At 46.8% G+C, this 24,464-nt stretch overlaps 1 protein-coding gene across 3 annotated transcripts; it reads right to left on the bottom strand.

Moving 5' to 3' along the window:
• Positions 1 to 688: 688 nt before the first annotated feature.
• PSAP (prosaposin) lies at positions 689 to 23,685 on the bottom strand. 3 transcript variants are annotated; one of them, XM_032190724.1, is made up of 15 exons: positions 23,631 to 23,685; positions 14,447 to 14,580; positions 13,320 to 13,394; positions 12,027 to 12,152; positions 11,571 to 11,765; positions 10,564 to 10,707; positions 9,976 to 10,032; positions 8,859 to 8,867; positions 7,073 to 7,186; positions 6,158 to 6,253; positions 5,755 to 5,941; positions 5,441 to 5,592; positions 4,030 to 4,110; positions 3,395 to 3,502; positions 689 to 2,843 (listed from the first exon to the last, which is right to left on the bottom strand). In XM_032190724.1, the coding sequence occupies exons 1-15, from the start codon at positions 23,671 to 23,673 to the stop codon at positions 2,808 to 2,810; spliced, it is 1,557 nt and encodes a 518-aa protein (XP_032046615.1). In that variant the 5' UTR covers positions 23,674 to 23,685; the 3' UTR covers positions 689 to 2,807. The 3 variants fall into 3 exon arrangements, with proteins under 3 accessions (XP_032046615.1, XP_032046617.1, XP_032046618.1); XM_032190726.1 differs by having other exon boundaries at positions 8,859 to 8,864; XM_032190727.1 differs by lacking the exon at positions 8,859 to 8,867.
• Positions 23,686 to 24,464: the final 779 nt, after the last annotated feature.

The raw sequence follows: 24,464 nt of genomic DNA, 5'->3' as shown, positions 1-24,464 counted from the left end.
CAGCCCGACCTCATCCTACAGCCCTGGCCCAGCTGCTCAAAGCCAGCTTCACCACTGCTTGCAGTACAGAGCAGGCAAGTCAGAGGAAAAGCCCTGTGCCAGGCTAGACAAGGAACAGATCATCATCATCATTCCCCCCTTAAAAAAAAATAAGTCAAGACCAGCAAATTTAAGGACAAGTTAATGAATTGCGGATTTTAATCAACAGTGGATTTAGCAGTGGTGTGCTTAGAGGCAGCCCAGCAGCTTGCTTCAAGCATTCAAAAGGAACATATTGCAGACTGGATTAAAATGAAACAAGGAATGAAGACACAGGAAAGCCACGTAAATGATAGCAGGCTTCAGTGCTGACTCGCAAACAGCTCCAGCAAGAACTCCCTCCAGCCTGCGCCGAGGAATTGCAACACCACGATGTTGCCTCACAACAGGCATTGCGCTCATCCAGGGAAGAGACCAGCAGTGGCAATCCCTGGCAAGCCTGCAGCTGCACTCAGTATTAAAAAAAAAAGGCTTGACAGGACATTTGTGTTGCAATGGTAACCCGAATCAAGTCATTCGGCTTCAGATTCTCTGCTGGTGAAGCTTCAGGTGACATTTTGGGCTATGCAATCTTCTGCGGCAATGGGACACCGACAAGATCAAGATCCTTCAGCAGCTAGCGCACACCAAGGAAAGGACCACCACACACTTCCCGGTTTACAGAAGTTTTTATTGTTCATTAAAGAAGCCTTTGTGCAAAAATCAAGACAATGTTTTTTAGAAAGCAACTGCACGTTGTCCCCCCCCACACGTGTAACTCAAGCGGGTCGGGCGCCACATTCCACAGGAAGTGAGAAAACCGAAGAGATGCCCAGCAGGAGCACAAGACTCCCCCCAGCTCACCCTGCCCTAGAGGCTGCATGAATCAACCAACCCTCCGCTGCTAAAAAACATGAAAATTAAAACCTTGCCAGCCTGTAAGAGCAAGAACCAACCCACTCCCACCCCCCAAAAACTCACGCAGAAGAGGGTCACCCCCTTTAAAACAAAATCCTGTGCTACGTGCTGTGGTGCGACACAGGCTGTACCTCTAGGGCAGCGATGCTGAAGAGAGCCCATCGCCTATCTGGCATATCAACCCCTGCTGGGATACACTGCTGGAACCACTGCACAAGCCTGCCAAGACAAAGCTATGGATATTTTACATGTTTAGAGGAAATTCGTTAGTTTTTTGAAGCAGTGAGCACTTCAGAGTTCTGTACACGTACAAACAGGAAAGACAGATCAGTATTGGTATCTGCCAACGCTGCCCAGACATTCAGTATGTACAAGTAGTAATAAAAAGCTGCAGTTGAGTGGTTTTCTGCTGAACTCCATAAAAATTAGTTTGCTTGTTCCTGAAGCACTGCTACTGGAGCTCCCGCCTCACCCAAGCAACCGCACAGAGAGGAGCAGTTGCTGGCACCTGTCTGTAGAGGACTGGAATTTTCAAAGCTCCACCTCAGCCCAGCTTCTCCTCCCCAAAGGTCTCTCCAGAGCTACTTTGGTGCCTTTTGGGGCATTAACTTCCTCCGAATTTTGCACTCAATGCCGGTAAGGTGCTGCGAGGTCTGTCTCAAGCAACATGATTCTCATCCTCAAGCCCCTACCTTGTGGGCCTGACTTGTTTCCAGGGTAGCAGCCTGCCTTGGAAGTCTCCTCATGAAAATTTTGGGCCATTTCAGTGGGATACTTTCTTACTGCACCACTGCAAAAGGCAGCTTGCCCGGTTATGTCAAATACCTACCACAGTATTCTTACGCTGCCATCTCCACTCACTGCTTAGATACATTTCCCAACAGAAATGGAAACTCCAGGGGAAAAAAATGTATACTTCCAGCTACTCAGAAGGGTGAATGCCAGTGAGACTGAGCAGCAGCAGTGGAAACTGCCTGCAAGCCTCACAGCACCTCTGAAGCTTTAGGTGACTGAAATATGCTGTGAGGAAAAACCAAAAGCAGAGAATGAAGCAGCCGCAAGACTGAGCAGAATTGAGCAACTAGGGCAAGGAAAAAAAAGGGAGCCATTCCTTAAGGATGTCGCAGCATGCTTCAAAAGACTGAAATCCCACTGTTCAGGGCTCGACAATAAAACACCCACGCTGAGACTGAGCAGGCCAAGGAAATAAAAAGGACATGATCTAATACCGAGGGAGGGTTTCCTTGCCTATGATAACACCACAAGCTGGAAGTGTGGTCACTCAAGTGCAAATGCGTCTCTTCACATACCAGGTACTTGGAAAGTTAGCTGGGCACACAAAGCCCCCTTCCCTGCATTTGTAAAGCTTTGAAAATTCCAGCCGAAGGGATTCCAGGATTCAACGTTATCCCTTAGAGTTCCCCTACAGTCAAACAGAAAAATTAAAATTCCAGCCAGATGTTAAAAACACAAAGCACGTAGTCCTTCCACTGCTGACTACAGAAAGACATTTGAAAGTTTAGTCACCATCTTTTTCTTTAAATTAAAAGATAGTAGTCTCATTTCGTCTTCTCTGCCATCCTTCCCAGCACCTAAAAAAACACTTCAGCCTACCAATTAAAATCTACAACACACTGACTATTTTTAGGAGCATAATGAGTTAAACTGTACAATCAGAAGTATCTTTGTTAAGTCAACGATGAAGATCTGATCCTTCAACAGCAGCACTGCTACAGAAGAGTTACAATAAAGGAACTTGAAGGTCAATTTGTTAATGAGGCAGAGAGAAGGGACATTTGAGATACAGCTCTCCAGCCTCGGCCCACACTTTTAAGAGCCATGGCAAACTTTCAGAACTGGAAATACTTCTTCTAGTTCCATACATGACGTTTGCAGTGATCAACAGCCTGCAGGGAAAGAAATAGCATACGTGAGTGGAAAAAAAGCCTGTTGGCAAACGAGCAGCCACTTATATATACAATTAACACCTTATTCTGAGCTAAGGTTTTGGGATCAAATCTGTGTTTCTTTAAGCAAGTGATTCTGTGGAGGATTGTCCCCACCCAGAAGCTTCAGGAACGAACGATGATGATCCTTGGCCAGTAAAAGGCCTGGCAGAGAGAGCATCAGCCCACAGCAATACTGAAATTTCTAGAGCCTGATCAGAGGTCATGACATGGTCACAGGCTAAAAATACAAAGCTCAGGCTGCACCTTACTACAGATTCTGAAATGCCTGCAGAGAAAAAGGAGGAAAGGGGTGAGGAATCAGTCTGCTTGAGAAAGCTAGGGGCTATGGAAAAACCTCTGATCACTCACCCACATGCAGCTAGTACCCCCTTGCTTTTTGAAACTGAAATTCACCCACTTCAGAGCATGCTACAGAAGCCAGAAAAATAGTTTTTAAGGAGGTACCAAAGAGCAACAGGAAACTCAAGGCAGAGTCCTGCCGTACATACGTTGCACTGAGCAGCAGTCTCCATGTTCTTACACCAGTAACCAGGACCCCAGACACAAGCATCATCCCCCAGGAGGGGCTGTTTAGCTGATCCGCAGACTCCCAGTTTCTGTGAAAAGAACAGCAGCACAGTCAGTCTCTCTCCATTTGCACCTGAAGACCCTGACAGCAGCCCCACAGCCGAGCTTCCACCTGAACAAGTGCAGGAGCAAAGCTGAGGTCACTTCAGGAGCTCCCGCAGCACCACGCTCCACTGACAGCTGCAGTGAATCTGCAGCAAATCTGACACAAGGAAGAATTGAAAGTTAATTACTGCTTCACATCAGGCCTTGAGAAACAGCTTCTAGAAAGGGACTGTTCAACAGCTGCCACTTCACTTCCTCTGGCCACATTCAGGACACACTACGCTCCTTGCTGAACCCCAGCAGCTCCTTCCCTCTCTCTGTCCTTCCTTGCACAAGGCTGGCAGTCACACAGCTGCCCATTCATTACGCCCAAGGCCTTGCACAAGCGAGTTTGCTCCAAGCATTCAGCGTGCTCATCTTTATTCCAGCAGAGTTTCTGCATGCGAGGCACTGAAAGGCGCACGGGACTGTATCGGGGCCCATCCTGAATAGAACTGAACGCCATACTCACAGTGCAAACAAAAGTGGGGTCCATCATCTCTGCCAGGAGTTGCACAACCACGGGTTCATACTGTTCCACAAACTGAACGCACTGTAACAACACACAGGTTGAGAGATTCATTTGTTAAAGCCCTGAAAAGGTCAGAGGAAGATATGCTCTTTAGCAGGCAGGCCAAGCACCCCAACAATACGCACCAAACCAATTAACCAGAGACTTGAGCTCTGCGGAGGAAAAAGGGTTCAGCAGCACATTAACTACAAAACTAGATCGTTTTTAGTTGACTCACACCTGTCTGCAGACACAGAGTATGTACGTGTACAAGGCTACGATTAGAAAGCTGTCAAAAAGAAGAGAACCAAAGCAGGACGGGCTTTGATTTGCAATGTTTAGCCTCCTAGAGCAGAGATCACTGCGATTTCAGGAGGAAAGCTCAGTCAAGTTGCAGACAAACATCCTAAACATGCACACATAATGCCTCTTACACATCTTTAGCCCAAGCACTTCCCATCCTCAGCAGCCAGCCCTCTAGTGGAGAGGCCATCTCTGAGGCACAGAGATGTTGGCACTCTCAGCAGAGACTAATGGCACCGATTAATAAGTCAACCACAGCTATTACACAGCTGCACAGCAGTTAGCAGGAATAGCTGTTTCACAGCTGCTTTAAGCCTGAGTATTAGATGCCTGCCACACTTATAAGCAGTCACCACTGCTGAGCTGACACCCAGCAGCCACCTAACAAGATTTTCAGGTAAATCTTGATAGCAATGGCCTAACAGGTGTTGCCTTTTGCTATCTCACTGGAATTATGCCAGCCTACTTCCAATTACTTTGTTAATCCCCTGAACAAGATCAGTGAGGTGGGGAGAGGAAAAAAAAAAAACAACCTTCAGCTGTTCCTACCCACTGTTCTCACAGGATTTCCAGGCAGACCTTTACTGACTGCAAATTAGTACAACAATCCAGCCAGTCAAGCCCTTGAAAGCCTCTGTCTATTCAAAGAGCTGCCAACCCCCAAGGATAGGGAATGGGAAAAATCTGGTGGAAAACCTAGTCCCTCCACACCGCCAAACTCCTTCCAACCTCTGCAGAGGGAAAGATTCCTCCCGCTCTGACATGTTATACTGACTGTTCTCATAAAAAGCACCACGAGGCACTACCCTTTAGCTTTCCCAAATACTCTGCAAGATGTTTTATCCTTCTGTTCATCTTTGACTGCCTCGTTCCGAGTGGAAGGCAGGCTGCCATGCAGCCAGGACTGCCGCAGATGAAGCCTGCTCTCCCCCACCCCACACACAACTCTTTTTTAATTCCCTTTCTCTACTGCACACAAGAGACTGCTATGCTTTTGTGCTAGCTAGTGAAGAGTACCAGACCATCAGCAAGATCACTGCGTTTCAGCCTGCTACACAAGATGCTTTACCTGATCACTGACGGACTCTGGCAGGAAGTGGCAGACTTTTTCCAGCAAAGCCTCAATTTCAGCTGTTGTGGCATTCTTCTCAAGCTCTTTGTCTGCATAAGCAACTACCATCTTGCAGATATCACAGAAGCCACCTGCAGGTTTCACCAAAGCTAAGACAAAAAAAAAAAAAAAAACACATCAACACTTTGGTAGTTCCCCCAAACAGAAGAAAGGAGGCAGCATCACACCAAGGACAGAAGCATGGGTCCTCAGAGGATATAACCACTGGTGAACTGCTCGTTTAGCAACTGCACTAATTCCTCATTACCAACCTGGCTGCTGTGGAGGCTTGTTGGCTGCACAGCACTTCAGCATCACACACACAGCTTCGGGGTTTGTTGCTTCCAAGAGCATGTCAATCAAAGCCTGGCCGTAGACTTCGATGAAATCCTTACACTGGTCTTTGACACTTGCTGGGAACAGGTAGCAGACAACCTCCATTTCATGCACGATTTCCTCCTGGAGTACAAGGAAGGATTAGTAGCAAACAAACAGAAATATGACTCAATTCAAAAGTAAGTTTTTTGCTTACTCTGTCCTAACACAGAAAGAGGAAGCTCTTGCTCTTGTGAAAGTAACAGAATTAACTTTTCCTTCCCTCTTCTAAAGCAGCAATAAGTCAGCCCCATTTTAGCCAAAGCCTTGGTAAAGGTACCATTTTTGTCACTTACACACCTCTGTCTTGTTGCTCTCCAACAGGCCGGTCACTTCTTTCACCATAGTCTCACAGATTTCACACAAAGAAAAGGTCTTGTCTTGAACCGAGGCTTTCTGAGTACACAAACATTTATACAAAACAATAAATCAACACATGAGCAGGTTTGACAGAGAACAATTTGTAGAAGATCAGTCTAACAGCATTCACATTCAGGTCCAGCGCACTAACTTATTTACCTGGCTAGCTAGTTTGAGCTGGATTTAAAAGGTCTTGAAGAACCCAAAACCTCAGAGGTCTTAGTAAAATGCCTTACAGTAAAGTAATTTTGTATGATTATTTAAGACCACAGTCCTCACGTTGTGTAAGGCAGGGAGCTGCCTTACAGAAATAGGCACTGCCACAGTGGCTGGAGTCAAGGGAAATATGAAGTGTTCTTTAAAATGCACTGAGAACTAAATTTGTTAGAACTGAAAGAAGCATCCTCCTGTTTGGAAAAAAAAAAAAAAAAAAAATCAAACAGAAGGACTTGAAGTAAATTGTTTGAACTCTGTTCATCAGAGGGTAACATTCTGCAAGAGACTTTCCTTTTGAAAAAAAAGTTCAGTCCATGTCTCAACCCAAGGGCTGTGGGAAGCTGAGGTGCTTCTCCAAACTGAGCTTCAGTGTTTTGACTGATCAGAATCACCTGTGCATGGGTAACGCTGTCCCATTTTAAGAGTGTTCATGGGATAACTAAAAATAAAATTTGTCAACAAGTCAGTCAGCTGTCTCCTACTTTACAGATCTACCTCAAGAACAAGAGGCAAGGATTTCATATGTGGGAAGACTTGGGGCATTCTCTGTATGCAAGCTTTTATTTTTCTGTTCCATCCAGTTCATTACAGTAAAGCACACAGGACAGCAAAGCCATTGGGAACAAGAAGTTATCTTACCTCCACAGTTTCCATTTTCACCTCATGAACCACCTGAGCTGGCACCAGAGTCTGAAGGGGAACAGATTTCACAGAAGGACAGAATCCAACCATGGCACAGATGTCCTTTGGTTGCTGGAAAGAGAGGTATAACATTTCTAAGAAAGGTATAAAAAGGTATTGCCCTTTTTAGGGAGCTTGTGGGAATGCAAAGAGAACAGGGGCCAAAGCTTTAAAAGGCTCCAACACAACTAGAGTTTCAAGACTACTTCTACTTCAAGTACTGCCAAAGCATTTGATGTGGTTATAGCCAGGACAACTACCGAATCAAACTTAGCAGCTCCTTTAAAAGAGGAAGAGGTTAGGCCACATCCCTTTAAAAACCCATTTTCCAGGAGCTAATACACGATGCAAGCCCTTCAAAGGAGTTGACTTAAGAGCTACCAACACCAAAACAGACCACCACCGTCCCATTAGACCTGCGTCCGTAAGCTGCTCCCCTGAAAGCTCCAAGTTATTACAGAAGAGGCTGATTATCCTGACTCCAGAGTTCACCCAGGAACTGGAAGCAATGCCTAGGAGAAAGGACTCATTTTCTCATCCACAAACTACCTGCTTTAAAGCATCCAGTAACACCACACCTTGCAAACAGAAACAGATTCCTGCATTACTGAACACAGCCTATAAGAAACAAAAGTTAACCGTGTTAAAGCCTCTTTTTTTTTTTTTTTAAAAAAAAAAAAGTATTTGCATTAACTATACAAATTTCTAGTGTTCTTCTCACCACCAGAAGAAAAACAGAAGCAAAGCCTTTCAAAAGGCCAAGTCTTTTGAGAAAGTCCTGAAAACTGATGTTACTAAATGCAAAAATAGATGCTCAACATCAGGCAAACTACTCTAAGGAGGCCCCACTACCTAGACAGCGGGAAGGGCTGTAGAGAATAATACACTAAATTTGCGTTGTCATCATCCACCTGCCTCTCCCCATCCCCCAAGTCTATTTAAGCTATAAAAGTTACCTTTGGTCCTACAGGTAATTAGAAAATCACACCCCGCCCGGTTAGCAGGGCATCGAGCTTCTTACAGCAGAGGTTTATGCAACAGCTCGTGTGCATCACGCCACATCCTCATGCACAGGCAGAAGCAGCACCTCCAACTGGCAGTGCTGCCTCAGACCCCAGCAGGCAGCACCTTTAAGTCAAGCCCTTTGGTTCATGCATTGTAGTAAGCATTTCCCCAGAGGAATGTTAGAGCAACACCCACATACACACGACAGGTTCTCTCTCAGAGAGATGACAGACACAAGGTCTCCCCAGGACTGGTTAAATTAGAAGCCCAAACAGCTCTAGGAAGCAGGAGCCTGAAGGTCTCCCGCACCTTCTTTTCAATTCTGAGCATTCCCTACAACTGATCCACTATAAATTTAAAGATTAACCAAGAAAGGACCCAGGGACAGCTTCACTCAAGCCCTTTTGAGCCCAAATATTAAACCAGAAGCTGACAGGAGCCTCTGGCTTGCTCTCCCCACATCTATCTATCTGGTATGAAAACGAGCAGATCTTCCACTCCACCCGCTGAGATCTTGGTATCACGGGCTGGTAGCCAGAGCTGCAAGTAAGACTGATCCACTGGAGGAAATCTACTGCCTTTCCCTGTTTTTATCATATAAATATCCCTTGTATCTGTCAAAACTGAGTACAATCACACCATGTACACGGCTAATAAAGCAAGAAGTGAACTACAAGCCCTTTAAGAGCAGTAAGTGAACTACAAGCAGGCTATCACCACAGGCAAGTTGCTCACCTACCTGATCCTTCTGTTGACAAAGGAGATTGGAGACAGAGGAAAATAAGAGAAATTAAAGATAACAGTTAAGAAAAAAAAAGTCAAGCATTTGAACTGCACAAACTCTTTCCATGAAGACAGAGCATGACACTGGCCCCATCCCAAACACACACCTAAGCTTCAGCAGTGCTACAGCAATCCACATTTAATATTCAATTGCACAGTGCTAACCAGCATTATTTATTTGAAGGTATTCAGATGTCCTGGGCAAGACTATTTTCAGAGTCCGAAAACTCAGCCAGATGCAAGGTGTGGTCAGATTTTGTTTTCAGGTGTCAGCAACAAACCGCGCTGCAATGCTTACACAGTTAGAAACTAGCTGTTGTTGGAAGGAGTTGTCTCTTCTGGTTGCCTCCAACCAGAAGTGTAAAAACAAAAAAGGCCTCTGTGTTGCCAAATTCATGTTCACAGTAGCCAGAGACTCTATTCATAAACACATGCCATAACTTGCTACATATTTGCACTGCCTTCTCTAAAGAAAGGCCTGCCCTTTTAAAAAAAAATAAATAAATTCTTTGAGGTCTGGGTAAAGAAAAATGCTATGGAGGCGGTGAGAGGTCATATATTGTTGCTGCAGAAGACCAGGACTGGCGCAGTACCTAGTACACTTCCTACAGCTCCTATCAGGAGCCCAGAGAGCAGCAGATTTGGGACAGCAATTCCACAGTGAGGAGGTTTAGTCTTGCTTCAAGTAAGACACATTATCTCTAGCACTTACATGAATGTATTTTGCAATACTGTGACAAAGACCAACATGCTTACACAGTATTTGAGGGGAAAAAGTGCAGGACTGAGAAAATATAAAGGAACATAAAACCTTTTCCTCGGTGTCTCAAAGCACTGGAATGCCTTTTGCACTGGTGAAATAGTTGTGGAAGAAGAGGAAAGAGCTGAAGAAAACATTCAGGGACTTAGGTCACTACTACCCAATTAAATGCCACATTCAAAGTGTTAACAACAAGACTCATTGCAGTAAAAGTCTGGGTAGAGCTTTTGCTCTGTTTCCTGCTTCCAAACAAGTCAGCTACACAAAGCAGAAAAATGAAAAGAGAGCAAATATTACAGTTTACTGATCTTACCATGTGCATCATCATCTGGATAGCCAAGTCAGAATATTCAGAGATATAGGTCTTGCACTGCAGGAAGTGGGAAAAAGAAAGTCTTGCTGTCATTATCAAACCACTTAAGCAGTAGAGGCAACCTAGAATTTCCTAGTACTTCTCAAAGTATTAATTTACGTGCTCTACTTAATAACTATACTGTTGTCTTTCAGAGCTCGTCCCAAACATAAGGTGACATTTCAGGTTACACAATCACTGCCCACATGGCTGTTTATCTAGTAAGTCCTTCTGCTCCTCTCAGGGCAAAAGCACACTGGTGTGACCCCATTACCCTGCCAGGTCTCTTTGAGGAAAGATGTCTTTAAGGGCTAGCAGCAACTTCCTCCTTCAACCTTTTTCCCCTCCCTCCCCACTCCCACCACCATTTGTTTGACCAGAAAGCTCACGATTTCAGTGTTGAGGTGGTGGTGTTATACTGTGTAGCACATCCTACATTACACATGCTCCTTTGTTTAATTAGAGATTTTACAGAGAGGACTAAGGCACTGACAAATTTTTTTTATGTTTATACACAGAAGTGGATTTTTAATTAGAAAGATAACTTGCCATATCAGCCATTCCAGGTCCCAAACGGTCACATTCCTCCTTGGCATGAGCGACTAAAGACTTTACAAACGATGAATTTGTCCTGACAGCTTCCTGAACATCAGTAACCAGCTGAATGCAGTCTTGGCACACGTCCCCATTTCCCTGGGCAAAGAGTGAAAAGAAGCTTAAACTGACACATCGTCAAACAGCTAATTTTAGAAGCTTCAATTACTAAGTTTAAAGGCTATTTTGAACTACACGCAAACCTAAATAAATATGCTATAGAGTACCTAATACGAAAAGACCAGCTGCTGTTGGTACGTGCAACAGCCACTAGGTGGAGATTAGGTACCTACCGACTCGGCTGCAAAACTCAAGATAACTGCTAAGATACCCAGTCAAAGTCTCTTGGGTTTGTTTACAGCGGGAAGGCTTCCAAATCTGGCATAGCTCTCCACCCACAGCAGCTTGTTCTCCACCCACCCGTTAACTCCCATGTCTAAGCTCAGCCTCTACTCCCAAATTCATAGTCTCACCTACACCCCTTTGTCAACGACTTGTTTCTGAGCCAGTCACCTCTGGACTCAGAGGCAAACGCTTCCTCTGAAGGGCACAGTCAGGAGACTAATCAGAAAGCAGGAGGATTCTTTTTTCTTTGAATGCTGGTGCCAAACTGGTGCCAAAGTTGCTCTTGGAAGAAGCTGTTTCCAGCAAGACCTGCTTGACAGTCCTGGATGGGAACAGCCCAGCACAAGGCTTAGCTGCACAGGGTAATCCAAAGCAACACATGCAGTCCACGTGGGCTGCAGCTATTACCTCACTTAGCTTTCAACCCTCAGGTTAGGGAAAAAAATTATCTGTATATATATGCAGCAGCACAAAACTCACTAGGAGACAGTAACTCAGGAGAAGCATAAATGCTGAACTCGTGCCAATCACCAATAAGCTCGTACACAAAGGAGCACTGGCACTCTGGAACAGAAGGTTCACTTCTCTTGCACAGCATAATGTCATTGAGTTCTTACCTTAGACTTCTGCTTGGGCTTGTCCTGAGGGTAAAGGAGGAGAGGCACGTTAGCCATAAGCGGGGATGCCAGTTCAGAGAAGTCCAGCTCCGGTATCTTATTGGTCTGGAGCTGTTTCTGAAGTTTCATTGCTGCAAGGTGCTTCTGAAGGGACTGGCACAGTGAGAGGGCACTGCATACAACTTCAGGTTTATCCTGAGGGAGAGAAGATGCATAAATAAAAGCTCTAGACTGATGGCACTGTTATATGACAGAGTAGAGAATCAGTCAGCTGAAACGTTACTCTGAAACATTTTCCCTTGCTGTAAGGAAGCAATCTGCAAATACATTTAAAGAATGCCAACGAGCACTGACTCATACAGAAACAAAGGATCACATGCACCATCTTACACAGAACTGAAATTCAAGAACCAACCAGGGCACAATTTTCAATTCAGTTACAAGCCATTTACTTACAAACTCCTCCTTGACCATATCCATGATAACCGGCAGGTAGGAATCCACAATTTCTTTGCACTCAGAGGCCAGGCCTTGGTCAGGAAGAAACTCACACGTCTTCTCCAAGTAAGAGCGGATCTCATCCTAACAGGACAGAAGGTGGGCCATATATCAAAAGCTCTTTCCAAATGCATAATGCCTAAAGCCTAAGAAGGCCCTTGGAGTCAGGTAGGTACAGCCAGCCAGCAAGCAAAACTAACTTCTTTCTTCCCTTCTTAAAAATTGGAACTATGCTCGCCAGCTTCCAGTCAACTGGGACCTCTCCAGACTCCCAAGACAACTGAAAAATAACAGGGGTCCTGCAAAGCTGCTCTGAGGACACTGGGACAAACGCTATCGACTTGTATGCATCCAGATGGAGCAGCAAACCCCACACCAGGTGTGAGTTTATCATCCCTGCAGTCACAGTCCTCCAACTCAGGGAACCTGGGGTCCCAGAGCCCATCACTGATGTCAACAACAGAAGTGAGGAAGGCACTGAACGTCTCTGCTTTGTCTACATCTCAGTTTGTGAGGTGGCCATCCTCATCAAGTAATGGACCTGTGTTTTCTCTGGCCCTCCTTTTCCTGTTATCGTTTAACAAAAATTTATTGTCCCTCACAGTCCTGGCTGGCTTCAGCTCTAATTGAGCTTTGGCCACACACATTTTCTCCTTAAAAAGGTGAACAGGACGATCACTATGGCCAAGACAGAAGTTTTGTATTACAGCTTTATTTTCCCCAGTCCTTCAGTGAGACCCTCACCACAGTGAGAACTTTGAAATACTTCCTGCAAGGCCTGCACAACGCAGTCTTACCCCCACAGACCATTTACATTTAAGAGGAAGTGAAATTATGGGCGGGTGGGAAAGTGACCTGTTCACACAAAGTACTCTGGGCTCATGAAAGATGAAATGAAGAAGTCACATAATCAAAATAAAGCCCACTTCACCTGCTGTAATCCACTTCTACACACTGCACTATCCCACCCTCAAGATTAATGGTCCACTAGCACAAGAACAATCACATTTAGTATCTACAGACAGTCAGGGACATGTTAGAGAGGGCAAGGCTTGAGAATGTGCTAATCTCTACATCCGAGGAGGCTGCATTTCAAAGCCCTACCCTATGTAACCTTGCCCCTTTCCACATTTGCTGTTGAGACTGGGAAAATATCATGCAGGCCCCTTCTAACGCCTCACCTCAAGACCTTGTTAGGACAATTAAATCAACGAGTGCCTTTGGGGCAAGAAGAAGGGGAGCTCTGCTTACCTCTGTGCCATTGTCCTTCAAAACCTTGCCGACCACTGTTACGAGCTCCTTGCACAAGTCACAGGGGATGCTGTTCTAGGGAGAGAAGTAGTGTTACTTGCGAGCAGAATTAAGTGCCTATAAAAGCAGTGTGCACAGAACAATATGAAGAACAAGCATTACATTCAGAATTTAAAGAAAAAACACTGGCTGAAACAAAGGGGGGGGGGCATTTTAAAATAGTGGAGCTATTCCAAGCATGTTCCACTCCAGTTTCTTCAGTGAACCAACTGGATATGAAGAAGCAGGTATGCTATCACCCGCTTATCTCACCTAGTCCCACCACCCTTGAATTGCAAAGTTTATTGCCCTGAGAAGCGCCCTCCTGAACCTGTTTTTACTCTGTCGAGTCCAAATTTCCAAAATACACTAGAAGCACTGGAACCTTTCAGACTGCTTCACTCATTTCTATTACACTCTGCCCTTCTAGCATTCCCCTTTTCCCCTATTTTTTCACAAGCTGAAACACGCCTGGGCACATATACACGCAAGGTGGGTTAAATGCAACCACGTATAAAATGCCTTTTTCCCCAAGAAAGTTGGGGAGCACCACCACAAGGGGTACAGCTCTATCTGTAAAGCAGCACTCACTTTTAGCAGAATTTGAAAAGCCATGACAAACATGGCAATTGTATCATTATGCACTGTCAGAGCTTTCATAATTTAGCACATGCTGTACCCTTTGTAGAACATTAACCTGTAATAAAGCCTAAAAATAAAAATGCTGTGTGTTTATTTTTAAATAAACCCGTGAGTTTGTCATGGCTCAGAGAAAGAAAGGGCTCTATGAATTAGGAATCTTCTTAATACAGAGGAATGAGTCTGAAATCCCCTAGCCCTGTCCCACATACTGCTCAGCAATTGTGCAACAGGTCACACGAGAAGTCAGCAGACAAGTTGTGCAATGCAACAAAATGGAAAGCAACCCTTATCTGCCACCCAAATTAACTCGTGGCAACCAAGACGAGTCAGATGTGTCAGATGTAGCACTTAACTCCAATCAGAGACTGGAAAATCTTTGTCGGCATACGAAAACCAGCCACCCAAGCTGCAAGTGGGAAGCAGACATCTCAGCAGTTGATACTTACTACAGTGGGCTTGTTCCAGACGTTCTGCTGGCAGTGCTTCACCGCTCCGCATTGCGATGCCGTCCGAAGGCTCTGGCACCACACCTCCGGGCCCTTTGCACAGTCCTTCTGCCACACGACAGGGCTGGCCACAGCTGCCAAAGAGAGAAGCGTCCTTTCAGTTGCACCTCGGAACGATTTGCACTTCAAAGCAAGCAGGTTAATGCCATACCATGTAATTACAAACTCCATTAGACCACTTCAGTTTACTAACACTTTTAAGTCCTCCTCATCACACAACTACAAGAGAACTTGAAGCAGAGAAACCTCTCCTTGCAGAAAGCCACGCTTGGGACAGCGAGCTGCAGCCCCTGTCCTCGCAGTAACTTCCAACTCCAAAGCAGCAGCCGCATCTAGCCTGTAATTGCTGTCTGCATTCCTTCTCCCAGGTGATCGCTCTCCCCTCCTGGAGCAGAGCTGTGAAACTCATTTGATTAGAAGCCACGACGGTGCACGCATTTGCATGGAAGACTTCAGAGCCAGGTGCAGGCTGAAACACTGCTCATAAAGTTTCAAGAAATTCAAAGCCAAAAAGGGACAAAACAACACGAGACATTCTCTCAAGTAGTTTTTAATCCAATTAAACCCATTTAGATTTTATTTCTTCTTGCTCAGTTCACCTGTGTGCAGAAAAAAATGAGGACAAGCCCTTGCCTGGACACTACCTCCACCCACACGGAGCTGTCAGGTCACCTACCAAGTTTTGAAGTTAAATACAGAAAGCCACTTACAGGGAGCCTCCCTAAAGACGTGTAAAAGCTCTGCACTGTTAGTAAGCCATGGGACGAGTCAACAAAGCTCACCTTCCGGCAAATTTTAAGCCTTTTTGTTTATTGTGCTGGCCTGTAAATGCCACTGGACCAGATGCTCAGCTTCATCCAGTTTCCTAAATCCATCCTACCTGTGGGTAGGCTCAATTTCTTCAGCAGTCAGCCTCTCTTAGGTTGCACTAACCGAGGAAGCAGCAACTCCTGAAATCCTACAGCAGGCAGGCTCCAGTGAAACCTGTTATGGCCTAATCCTACAGCACGCTGCTGTCAAAGCTTAAAAAACCAAGCCTGTCCAAACCTATTAGCTGTATAGGTGTTTTTCCACAGCCATTATTTTCACATCAACACTATTTACCCATCGCAAAACGCTGTAAAAATTACATTGTCAGCCAAGAAGCAGAAATTAAACTGTTTGATTGCTACGATGCTCCTCGGGAGGTTGTAGCAGATGAATAATCACTTTTCTATTTCTCCCATCTTGACTACGTAATTAGAGGATCAACTTAACAGCTGAATTACCAGCACATCTGCTAGGTACCCAGCCAGTACGCATCAAGTAGAGCCAGATAAACAGTGCTTTATAGGTGACAGTCTGCAGCCTTTCAGCTGCTGATTTCTAAAGCCTGTTTACACTGCATTTCACAGAGGAATGACCCATTTATTTTAAGAAAAACGTGCTTGGAATACTTAAGCTTCCACACAAGGGCAAGAAGTTTGTCACGCTCTCTCCCAGGAAAAAGCATGGAAAAATGAACATTTTTCAGCAAAGCAGCCCCTTAGGACAGTAGGAATCAAGCTTCTAAACTTGTGAGCATGCACAGTTGGCAAAATATTCGCAGATGGCCTGTTCTAATGTGCAACATTTATCTGGAAGCACTAACCAGAGTAAAGTTTCAAAGCCAGCCTGGTCGGGCAGCTAGCTGCTAGCTCCTGGCAGGGTGACAGCAAGCCAGTAGCCACTTGGTTGAGGCAGGAGTTATTCTCCCCGGTCAGACACTGGCAGCAAACAGGGTAGGAAGCTCTGGAGTCATATCTGGCTAAAGTCAAGCAAGACCTCGACTTTAAACAGGGGAATTAAGGGCTTCTAACGATTTGGAAGTAAAGCTTTTAACCTATGCCTTCAGTTCTGTGCATCCTCCCATCTGCAACGTGCAATAAAGCTACAAATCTACAAAACAACATGAGTTATGCCAGGCAGTTTAAGCTCTCAATCTAATAGGGCATCTAAAACACAAACTGAGGAATTCACACAGTAATTTGCACTGGTTTGATCCAGCTCTTAATGAGCTTTCAGTTTTCTGTTTGGCTTTTTATTTCAACATGCCCATCACCCTGTGAACCTTAAGATCCAGCTTTGGCACAACCTCCAGCAAGTGGTCTTGTTCCTCCTCCATCTCCGACCTAGTCATCACAACCACAGGACAGCATACTCGGCCACCGGGCACACAGATTTGAGCACAGTGGCACAAATGTTACCTGCAATCCTCTAGAAGAGATCGGAGCCACAAAAAAAAAAATCCCACACAACTCAGAAGAGCCTGAGACAAGTAAGAACAAGTAAGAAGTATGAGAAGCATCAAGCAGTTTGTAAGCAAGCACTGAAAATGACCTATGCAATGCAAGAACCCCGAACACCTTCCTGCTGGCATGATGTGAAGCCCTCACTCCTGCATGCCACCACAGCAGGATGGGACACCAACACATCTGCAAGGCTTTCCCATCAAAAAAGCCAAGAGACACAGGGAACCTAACTGGTTATAAGCACAACTTTCACCTGCAGAGAACAGAGGTACCCTTCCAGCTACAAAGGACATGGGGGAAGTTTGTTTTTACCTTCTGGGAAGATAAATCTACGTTTGAGGCTTTCAGTACAGATCTTTCTTGTCAAATGGTGACAGCAAATTTGGTTGGGCCACACGTTGCTGGTACATTTTAGAAGAAGCTACAGAACAAAGGCAACATCTGCTAAGTGAGGCATCTTTTCTTCCATCCTCCACAGTGACTTTAAATATAAGTAGGCTTGCACCAGTTTGCATTATGTTGAATTGTATTACCCAACCCAATTTCTGGTATAAGGATGCACCCTCACTGCATTATCCACCCCTCCCTTTCTGAGCATCCAAGGAAAAACAAACAAAACTAAAATCTTCTACATTAATCCAGCTTTTGCAGATTCAGAGAATAGCCTCAAGTCCCTTACCATCCCCACTACTTATTTCCTTTACCTTGTTCTCCTCTTTCTTTTCAAGACTGCATTTTTCCTTCTCTACCAACTTGCATTACAACCAAACTTCCCAGCGTTAAGACCTTGTGCTGGCTCACAGCAGAACAGTTACCTTGCCTCCTCCCTACAGACAACCTCTCCAGCAAGACGAGTGACACTTTAATGTGGTATTTCACCTCCCCAGCACAGCAGCAGCCTGAAGAAAACAAAGCACCGTCAGTTACCTTGCACAACTCTTAATACTTGCTGGATAAACCCAATGGGATTACCTTCTTAGTTACCTCTGGCATCCTTTTATTTCATACACTGTTCTCTACCTATCTGAGGTCACCCTTTTTTTAAAACAGGTTTCTCCTTTCTCTGTAGATGAGCTCTCAGCAGTCACATGCCATGCCCTTCCAAACCTGCTCCCCTTCCAAGAAGTTCTCACAAGCCACTATTTTTAGAGAGCCAGACAAGTTTATCTGTGAAGGCCAGGGCGCTTCACGGCTCCTCCTCTTCTGTGGCTCAGCCCTTCTTGAGCTGGCTTCTTCTGTTTTAGAAAGAACAGCCTTTGCTGCACCGAACTCCTCCTGAATTAAGCAGAGAGAAAATGGAGGAGGAAGGAAAAGGGGGAGGTGAAAATGCAATCCACGTACCAAATTAAAGTGCTTTCAGATGTAAAAGGCTTCAGCTTTCAGGCTTGCAGCCAAGCTGACAGCCCACAGGCACCCTGTGATCCTCCTACTGGCAGCCTCCTGAAACCAACGATGAGACACTCAAACCCACTGCGACTTCTCCGATGCTCCGGGAACAAGCGTTGCCTCAAAAACACCGCCTGACAACAAGCAAACCCCTCCAAATCAGAAAGATAACAGCAGAAGGAGGAGCAGCCTCTTCCCAGAGGCCCAGGTCAGTAACTCTTTCAGTCAGCCTCTTTCCTTGATGCTCAGTACCTGGGAGGGCAGCACTAACACAGAAATCAGTCAAGCAGGGGTGACAAACCCCTCAGACTGCATCTTTTCTACTTGTAGGGCTTACAGGACCATGCACGTGGAAGCATGAGGAGCTTCTTCACTCCTTTTAAGCAAAGAGCAACCTCGAAGAGGCTTACAAGGGCTGCTGGAAAAATGGTTAGGTTATTACCTCTCCTTCCCTTCCCTCAAGCACCTGTGTTAGACTTCTTCCACAGACAGCCAGCCCCAGCTTCTCCTCGAGATGGGCAGAAGAACATCTGAAACAATCTCCTCCAAAGCTGTACTCAATCTACTAATGAGACTTTCGTGATCAAGCTAAATTAACACCTTATATAAGCTCCTATGAACAGGGATTCTACATGGGCCAGACCAGAGTCCCTAAAGAGCAACAGGATAAACTGGGAAACTGTCACCCAGAACACAGAAATTCAGCTTGAAGACTCAAGTCTCCTCCAAACCTGCTAGGAAAGCCTCGAGGTAAGCAGCATGGACAAATTAACCTGCAATTGGTGAGAAAAGGGAAGAGCTGAGCTGTTCGTTATCTTAAAGCCTTGCATTCAAACATGGAAGATAACTTAAGGTGCTATCAACTCTTATGCCTTCATGACAATCCAATTTATTCCAAATATATCAGCATCCATCAGGAGAGATGTTTTTTTCCAGGCTATCCCACTTGGCAGTGTTTAAAGCAAAGCCATTATCTCCCAGAAATGCCCAGAGACCAGCTGAATGCATCCATCTCCTCCACTCTGCACTCAGTAACTCTGTTTTCCCCATTTATTTCCAGAATTGCACCTGTAAAGTGTGTTCAAGCTAAGGAAGTCAAGTGGGATCAACTTCTCTTCATTGCATCTGACAAAGTGTCAACAAGTCAAGGGGTGTCCACAACCTCAAGTCACTGAAGGGCCCGGTACTCCACAGGCTCTCCGGTCAGTTAGTGAGTTTAAGGAGCATTTCACAAGTTGTAACCAGCTCACACCACTAAGAACTCCTGCCAAAATCTCCTGTGCTTTGGGATTAACAAGGCAGCAAACACCCACAGCATGTGCAAGACTACAGGCAGGTTGTGGGGTAAACAGATGAGATCTGGCTCGACTTTATCAGCCCTCCAGATGTCAGCTAAAATCAGAGCCTTCCTGTCCGCTATCTGCTCATCAAGTATCGAGCTGGAAATTCACAGGAAGCAGATTTTCATTTCAAGCTCTTCGTTGTGGCAGGGAGTGCCCGCCTGTTCTGGCACACTACCTTTGGTGTAAAGCATCGCTCCCACCTCGGACGCGCCCTCGCTTCCCGCAGCAGCTAGAGGTGGCAGGAAGAGCAGCTGAGCATAAGACAATCACAACAAAATTAAAGAGAACAGAACAGGATGAGCCAAAGCAGTGAAATCAGCTCTGCTGCCCCAAGAAGTGGTCACGGTTCCTGTAAGGCTGAAAGAGAAGCACAATTTCTATGCTGATCAGAGTTTGCTACGAGGTTGCCAAGCAAGCAGCGACTTCTCCCTGGGATTTTCCTGTGACAGAAGCTGGAAGAGATCTGGATGTCCCAGAGCATCTGGCAGTCACCAGGGGAAAGCGGTCCCATAGAGGATGTTGGGATCTTTCCCAGGAGATTATGGGAAGAATTCTCCCTGCAGCAGAAGTTCTTCCCTGTAGAAACACGCCTAAATGTTAGGAACATGCTTGTTTTCCATCTCCATTCCTGATGGTTTGGGGTTCTCTGGGGAGAAATGGATGGATTTCATGTAAATTTCTGCAGAAAATCTGTACTGAGCACTCCCCTTCCTCCAGGAAAGTAGACTCACCCCAGCTGCTAATTAATTACTTTTAGAGTGCCACATCTGGATGAGGAGAGACCAAGTCCTTGGCCACAGCTCACACTGCAGTCCCAGCACAGCGCAGGTGAAGTCCAGAGGCACAAAAAGCCTTCAGAAAACAGCAGGGCAGCTCTGGACACCGCTGGAAGCAGCAGTCTCTGGAGCAATGCTCTTCTCCCTGCTGCCATCAGAATGAACGCCAGAGGCAGAGGACAAGAGGAGGCTCCCTTCAGGAAGGGAAGGACACGAGACCCCCGCAGCTGAGCAGAGGACACACGCCAGAGGGATGAAAAGGGACATTTCAAAGAGGACATTTAGCCACGGAGAGCCTGGAAAGGCAAACTGGTACATAAACTGCAAGAATAACCCAGGCAGGGGAACAAAGCAACCGAGAGCAGGAAAGAATGAAGTGCTGAACCCTGATCTGTGCATACTAACAGCCTGCATCCACAGGCAAACACAAAGAATTTTAAACTCATTTCTGGAAAAAAAAACAAGCCTTGAAATCTCATTGCAAGATTCAGTTACTCTGGATTCAAACCCCTCTAGATGCAGACTATTGCAGAAGCAGAGAACAAAGTTTAAAAAATAGAGTAAACAGAGCAAATGTAAGCCTCCTCCTTGAGAGGAGGAGAAATGTTGGTATCTGAAAATAAATATTGCTCTGTGACGCAGCACACAGACAAGCAATACCCCGAAAATACCCACGCAGACTTCAGAGACCACAGAAGCACCCTGCGTAACTCGCAGGAGCACACCACAACTGCTCAAAAGCAGCAAAGCCCGAGCTCCCCGAGTCCCGCTGACATCACCGTCACCTGATGGAGACACTTCCAGTTTTGCTGACGAGCTTTCATCCCCTCTCCTTCCACCTTCCACATTACCTCAGCTGCTAAGAGCTTTCCAGAACTGCTCCTCTGTGGTACGAGGCACGGCACAAGCCGAGGCTGCAGGCAGACTGCAGCATTTCTGCAGAAGCAACCACACAATTCACTCAGGGCGGCCGTGAGCACGCAGCACAGCTTGTTCAGTTCCTCCAAGAACAATTCTTTCTATTTCTGCCCCTTCCGCAAACAACACGGAGATTGTCCAAGGCCAGGTTCACACGCCAGTCACGTGGCTGCAGCAGCACTGTCACCAGCGCGTTATGTGATGGTGTACACCTCATACCCACAGCACTCCTCCAGCACAAGGACTTTAAGACTCCTTCCTTCCCCTGTCTGCCTAATTTCATGTCCTGCACAAGCGTAGCCTTGCTGTTGGAAATCACTTTCCCTGCCAGAACAAGCCTGCAGACTCCAGAGCACCAATCTGGCTCAATTATCTGCCCTTACCACCTCCTCCAGGAAATTCAGGTCAGGCAGACCAGCTCAGGTCTTCATCTGATGGTTTTCTCCTCCTCCACGTTCTGGCTGGCGCTTGCTAGAGGAATTACCAATCTTGGGAGGAAGGAACATTAAGTCTGCTATTACAGGAGGAATAAAAACCACATCCTCAAACTCCTCACTTTCAGCTCCCTGCTCAACTTTCATTGTACCAGGAGAAAGAGAAACGGGAAATATGCCTCGCTCAGGAGACACCAACTTCTGCTAAAGCTCTGCTCCCAGCCTTCCTTCTCTCCTGATGGCAAAGATCAGCAATAATCAAGCAGCACACTCCCAGCATCACAAGCTCTCTACAACCTGCTTTATTTTAATTCCTTCGTGTCTCCTTTAAAAGGAAGATGCACTGGAGCATTTGTAATTAGGTCAACCAAAAACCCTCCTGGCCTACCAGCCGTGCTGTAAGCCAGCCAAGTAACTCCATTAGGACACGACGACGAGGGTAGCTAGGTTTTGATGCAGCTAATTAGCCAACTCGTCACACAAAAGCGGTGTCCCAGGTTGTCACAGCCAGATCTCCAGAAAAATCTGCACGGCAGTACCGTAGGTGAGTCAATTAGCTGTCATAACTGGACTCTGGTGAAGAGAGACAGGTGTTTATTTCTGTTAAAACAGGGACTTCCTAGAGAAAAACAGGACCAACGAGTCCTCTGCTCTGCTCAGCTGCATGCACATGCCCTTAACAAGCAGCCCAGGTTAACTCTCATCGCTGAACTGGTTTCTCATTACAATTTCCCTAAATACACTAGTGGGAAACTTGGGAGAACGCTTCCAAGACAAAAGCTTTTTGCTCTTAAAGTGCAAGAAACCACAATTTTAGGGACTTGAGAACAGTCCCAAGGGAAGTGATAACCGACAGGAGATAATTTAGCACAGAGCCAACACAGCAATGATATTATTCTAGCAGGTAAACAAGCTGAGTGGAAGGCAGCACTTGCTTTGTTTCCAGCCTGAAAAGCCAGGGTTTCTCCCCCAAAATGCCCCCGTATGGGTACGGCAGAAGGGCAGTTCCTGGAGCACACCAGTAGCGCCCAGCTCCGCGGTGCCAGCTGGTTACACCTACGGCTTCCAAACAGCTCCTCGGGCCTCTCTGTAGCTGACTGGTGAAATACAGAGGATTTAACAAACGGGCTGGATGTTTACAACATTTCATTTAAAGGAAAATTATCCAACTAGGAAGCCGAGGTGGATCAGCCCCCTGCTGTATCCCTGCACCTCTATGTGGGGGTCTCTATGGCACAGCCTGCAGGGATACACCCCTCTGGTCAGCCCAGAAATCATTTCTTTAGCTGCCCAGCTTCCTCAAAACACAAGTTTTGCCCTTGCTAATCCCTAGCCCTAATGGCTAACACGGAATATTTCTTATTTCCCCACCACCGCTTTCAGACGGGCCGCAGCCAGCAGTAACACAGCGCAGGGCCGAAGCGGTGGGATTTTCCAGCAGGAAACCCTAAATAACACGGCTGACAAAAGCACCTAACGGGAGGGGCAGCCCCTTGGTGCCTCACAGGGGATTAGCAGCGAGCTGCCCCTGAGGTGGCAGAGATAAACGGGGCCTCCTGGAAGCGGGACAGCTCCCAGCAAGCACCCTACAGGGCTGCAGGTCACGCAGGTGCCTTTTTCTGCTCGTTTCTGAGGTAAATATTTAATAAAAAGCTGTTTTTTTTAAGGCACAGCTCCCTTGAGGCCAGCAGAGCTGAGGGGCACCCACCTCCCCCTCCCCACCCCTGCTCCTCCGGGGCCGCTTCTCCCCCAGGCCCAGCCCCGACGGCTGCTAGGAGATAATTAAAAAATAATAATAATAATTAACGCTTTCACACCCCCCTCACCCATCCAGCGGCCGGAGGTCGCCGCAAGGAGCCCGGGGGGTGCGGGACGGAGGCGAGGGGAAGCCGGGCCGGGGGAATGGGGTGATCCCAAGCAGGGTTTTGGGGTGCCGGGGAATTTTTGGGGTGCCCGGGGGAGGTTTTAGGGTGCCGGGTGCCGCCCGTGCCGCTTACCGGCCGCCAGCAGCGCCAGCAGCCCCAGGAGCGGCGCCGCCATCGTCCCGCGCCCGTCTGCAATGCGGCGCCGCCGCCGCGCCCTATTTATAGGCTGCGCCGCGCATGCGCGCCCCGCGGGGACACGCCCCCCCGCGCGCGCCCCCGCCCCCGCGCGTGCGCCAGGGGAGGGTCGCGCCCGGCGCCCCCTCCCCTCCTCTCTCTACCCCCCCCTTCCCGCGGTGCGGGGGCCGCGCATGCGCGGTGCGGCGCGGGGCTGAGGGGCGCGAAATGGCGGCCGCGGGGCTACGTCACGGCCCCAATGGAGGTCCCCAGCGAACGGTCCCGTCCCGGTCCCCATGAACACCACGGCCCCAACAAACGTCAGTTTTAATGGCAGTTGTACAAAACACAAAGAGCACTCCACAGCCCGGCTTCCTGCAAGCCCTGCCCTTACAGGGCCAGCCAATCACACCAATCTTCTCTTAATTAATCCATAATTATTGCAAGCGCCTGTGTAGCTCTCCACCATGCTGCCCTTCAGACAAGTGCACGCCCAGCATTGCTGTGTTACCCCTACATCTCTTAAAGACAACACTTGTCGATAACATTTAGAAGTTTCCATGCGGTTTCAAGGTTAGGAGGAAGCAGATCTGCTTTGTTTCATTTTGCATATCTATATCCCAACAAGGCAAGACACACTTCTCCTATTAAAATCTTTTTTGAGTCCCAAGCCAAGCTAAGATGCCCCCGTGGGCAGCTGTTCGTTATCCTCTTCTTCTTTGTGAGCAGACCCACCAAGAGAGCCCCACAACTTCATCCAGAGCCTCCAAAGACCACAAGCAGCAGGACCAG

The sequence above is a fragment of the Aythya fuligula genome, chromosome 7 (assembly GCF_009819795.1).
Source record: "Aythya fuligula isolate bAytFul2 chromosome 7, bAytFul2.pri, whole genome shotgun sequence".
In the NCBI taxonomy this organism is placed as follows: domain Eukaryota; kingdom Metazoa; phylum Chordata; class Aves; order Anseriformes; family Anatidae; genus Aythya; species Aythya fuligula.
Note: the sequence above shows the minus strand (reverse complement) of the source record. Positions and strands in the feature narration are given on the sequence as shown.

What these genes read in the sequence shown, in the direction of transcription:
- PSAP (XM_032190724.1), bottom strand. Translation starts at nt 23,673, where the DNA reads ATGGCGGCGCCGCTCCTGGGGCTGCTGGCGCTGCTGGCGGCCG. An exon ending in TGAAGGACAATGGCACAGAG is followed by an intron (nt 12,153 to 13,319) that starts GTAAGCAGAGCT and finishes CTGTCCTGTTAG; the next exon opens with GATGAGATCCGCTCTTACTT. An exon ending in CAGAGTCCGTCAGTGATCAG is followed by an intron (nt 4,111 to 5,440) that starts GTAAAGCATCTT and finishes GTGTTGTTACAG; the next exon opens with TGCGTTCAGTTTGTGGAACA.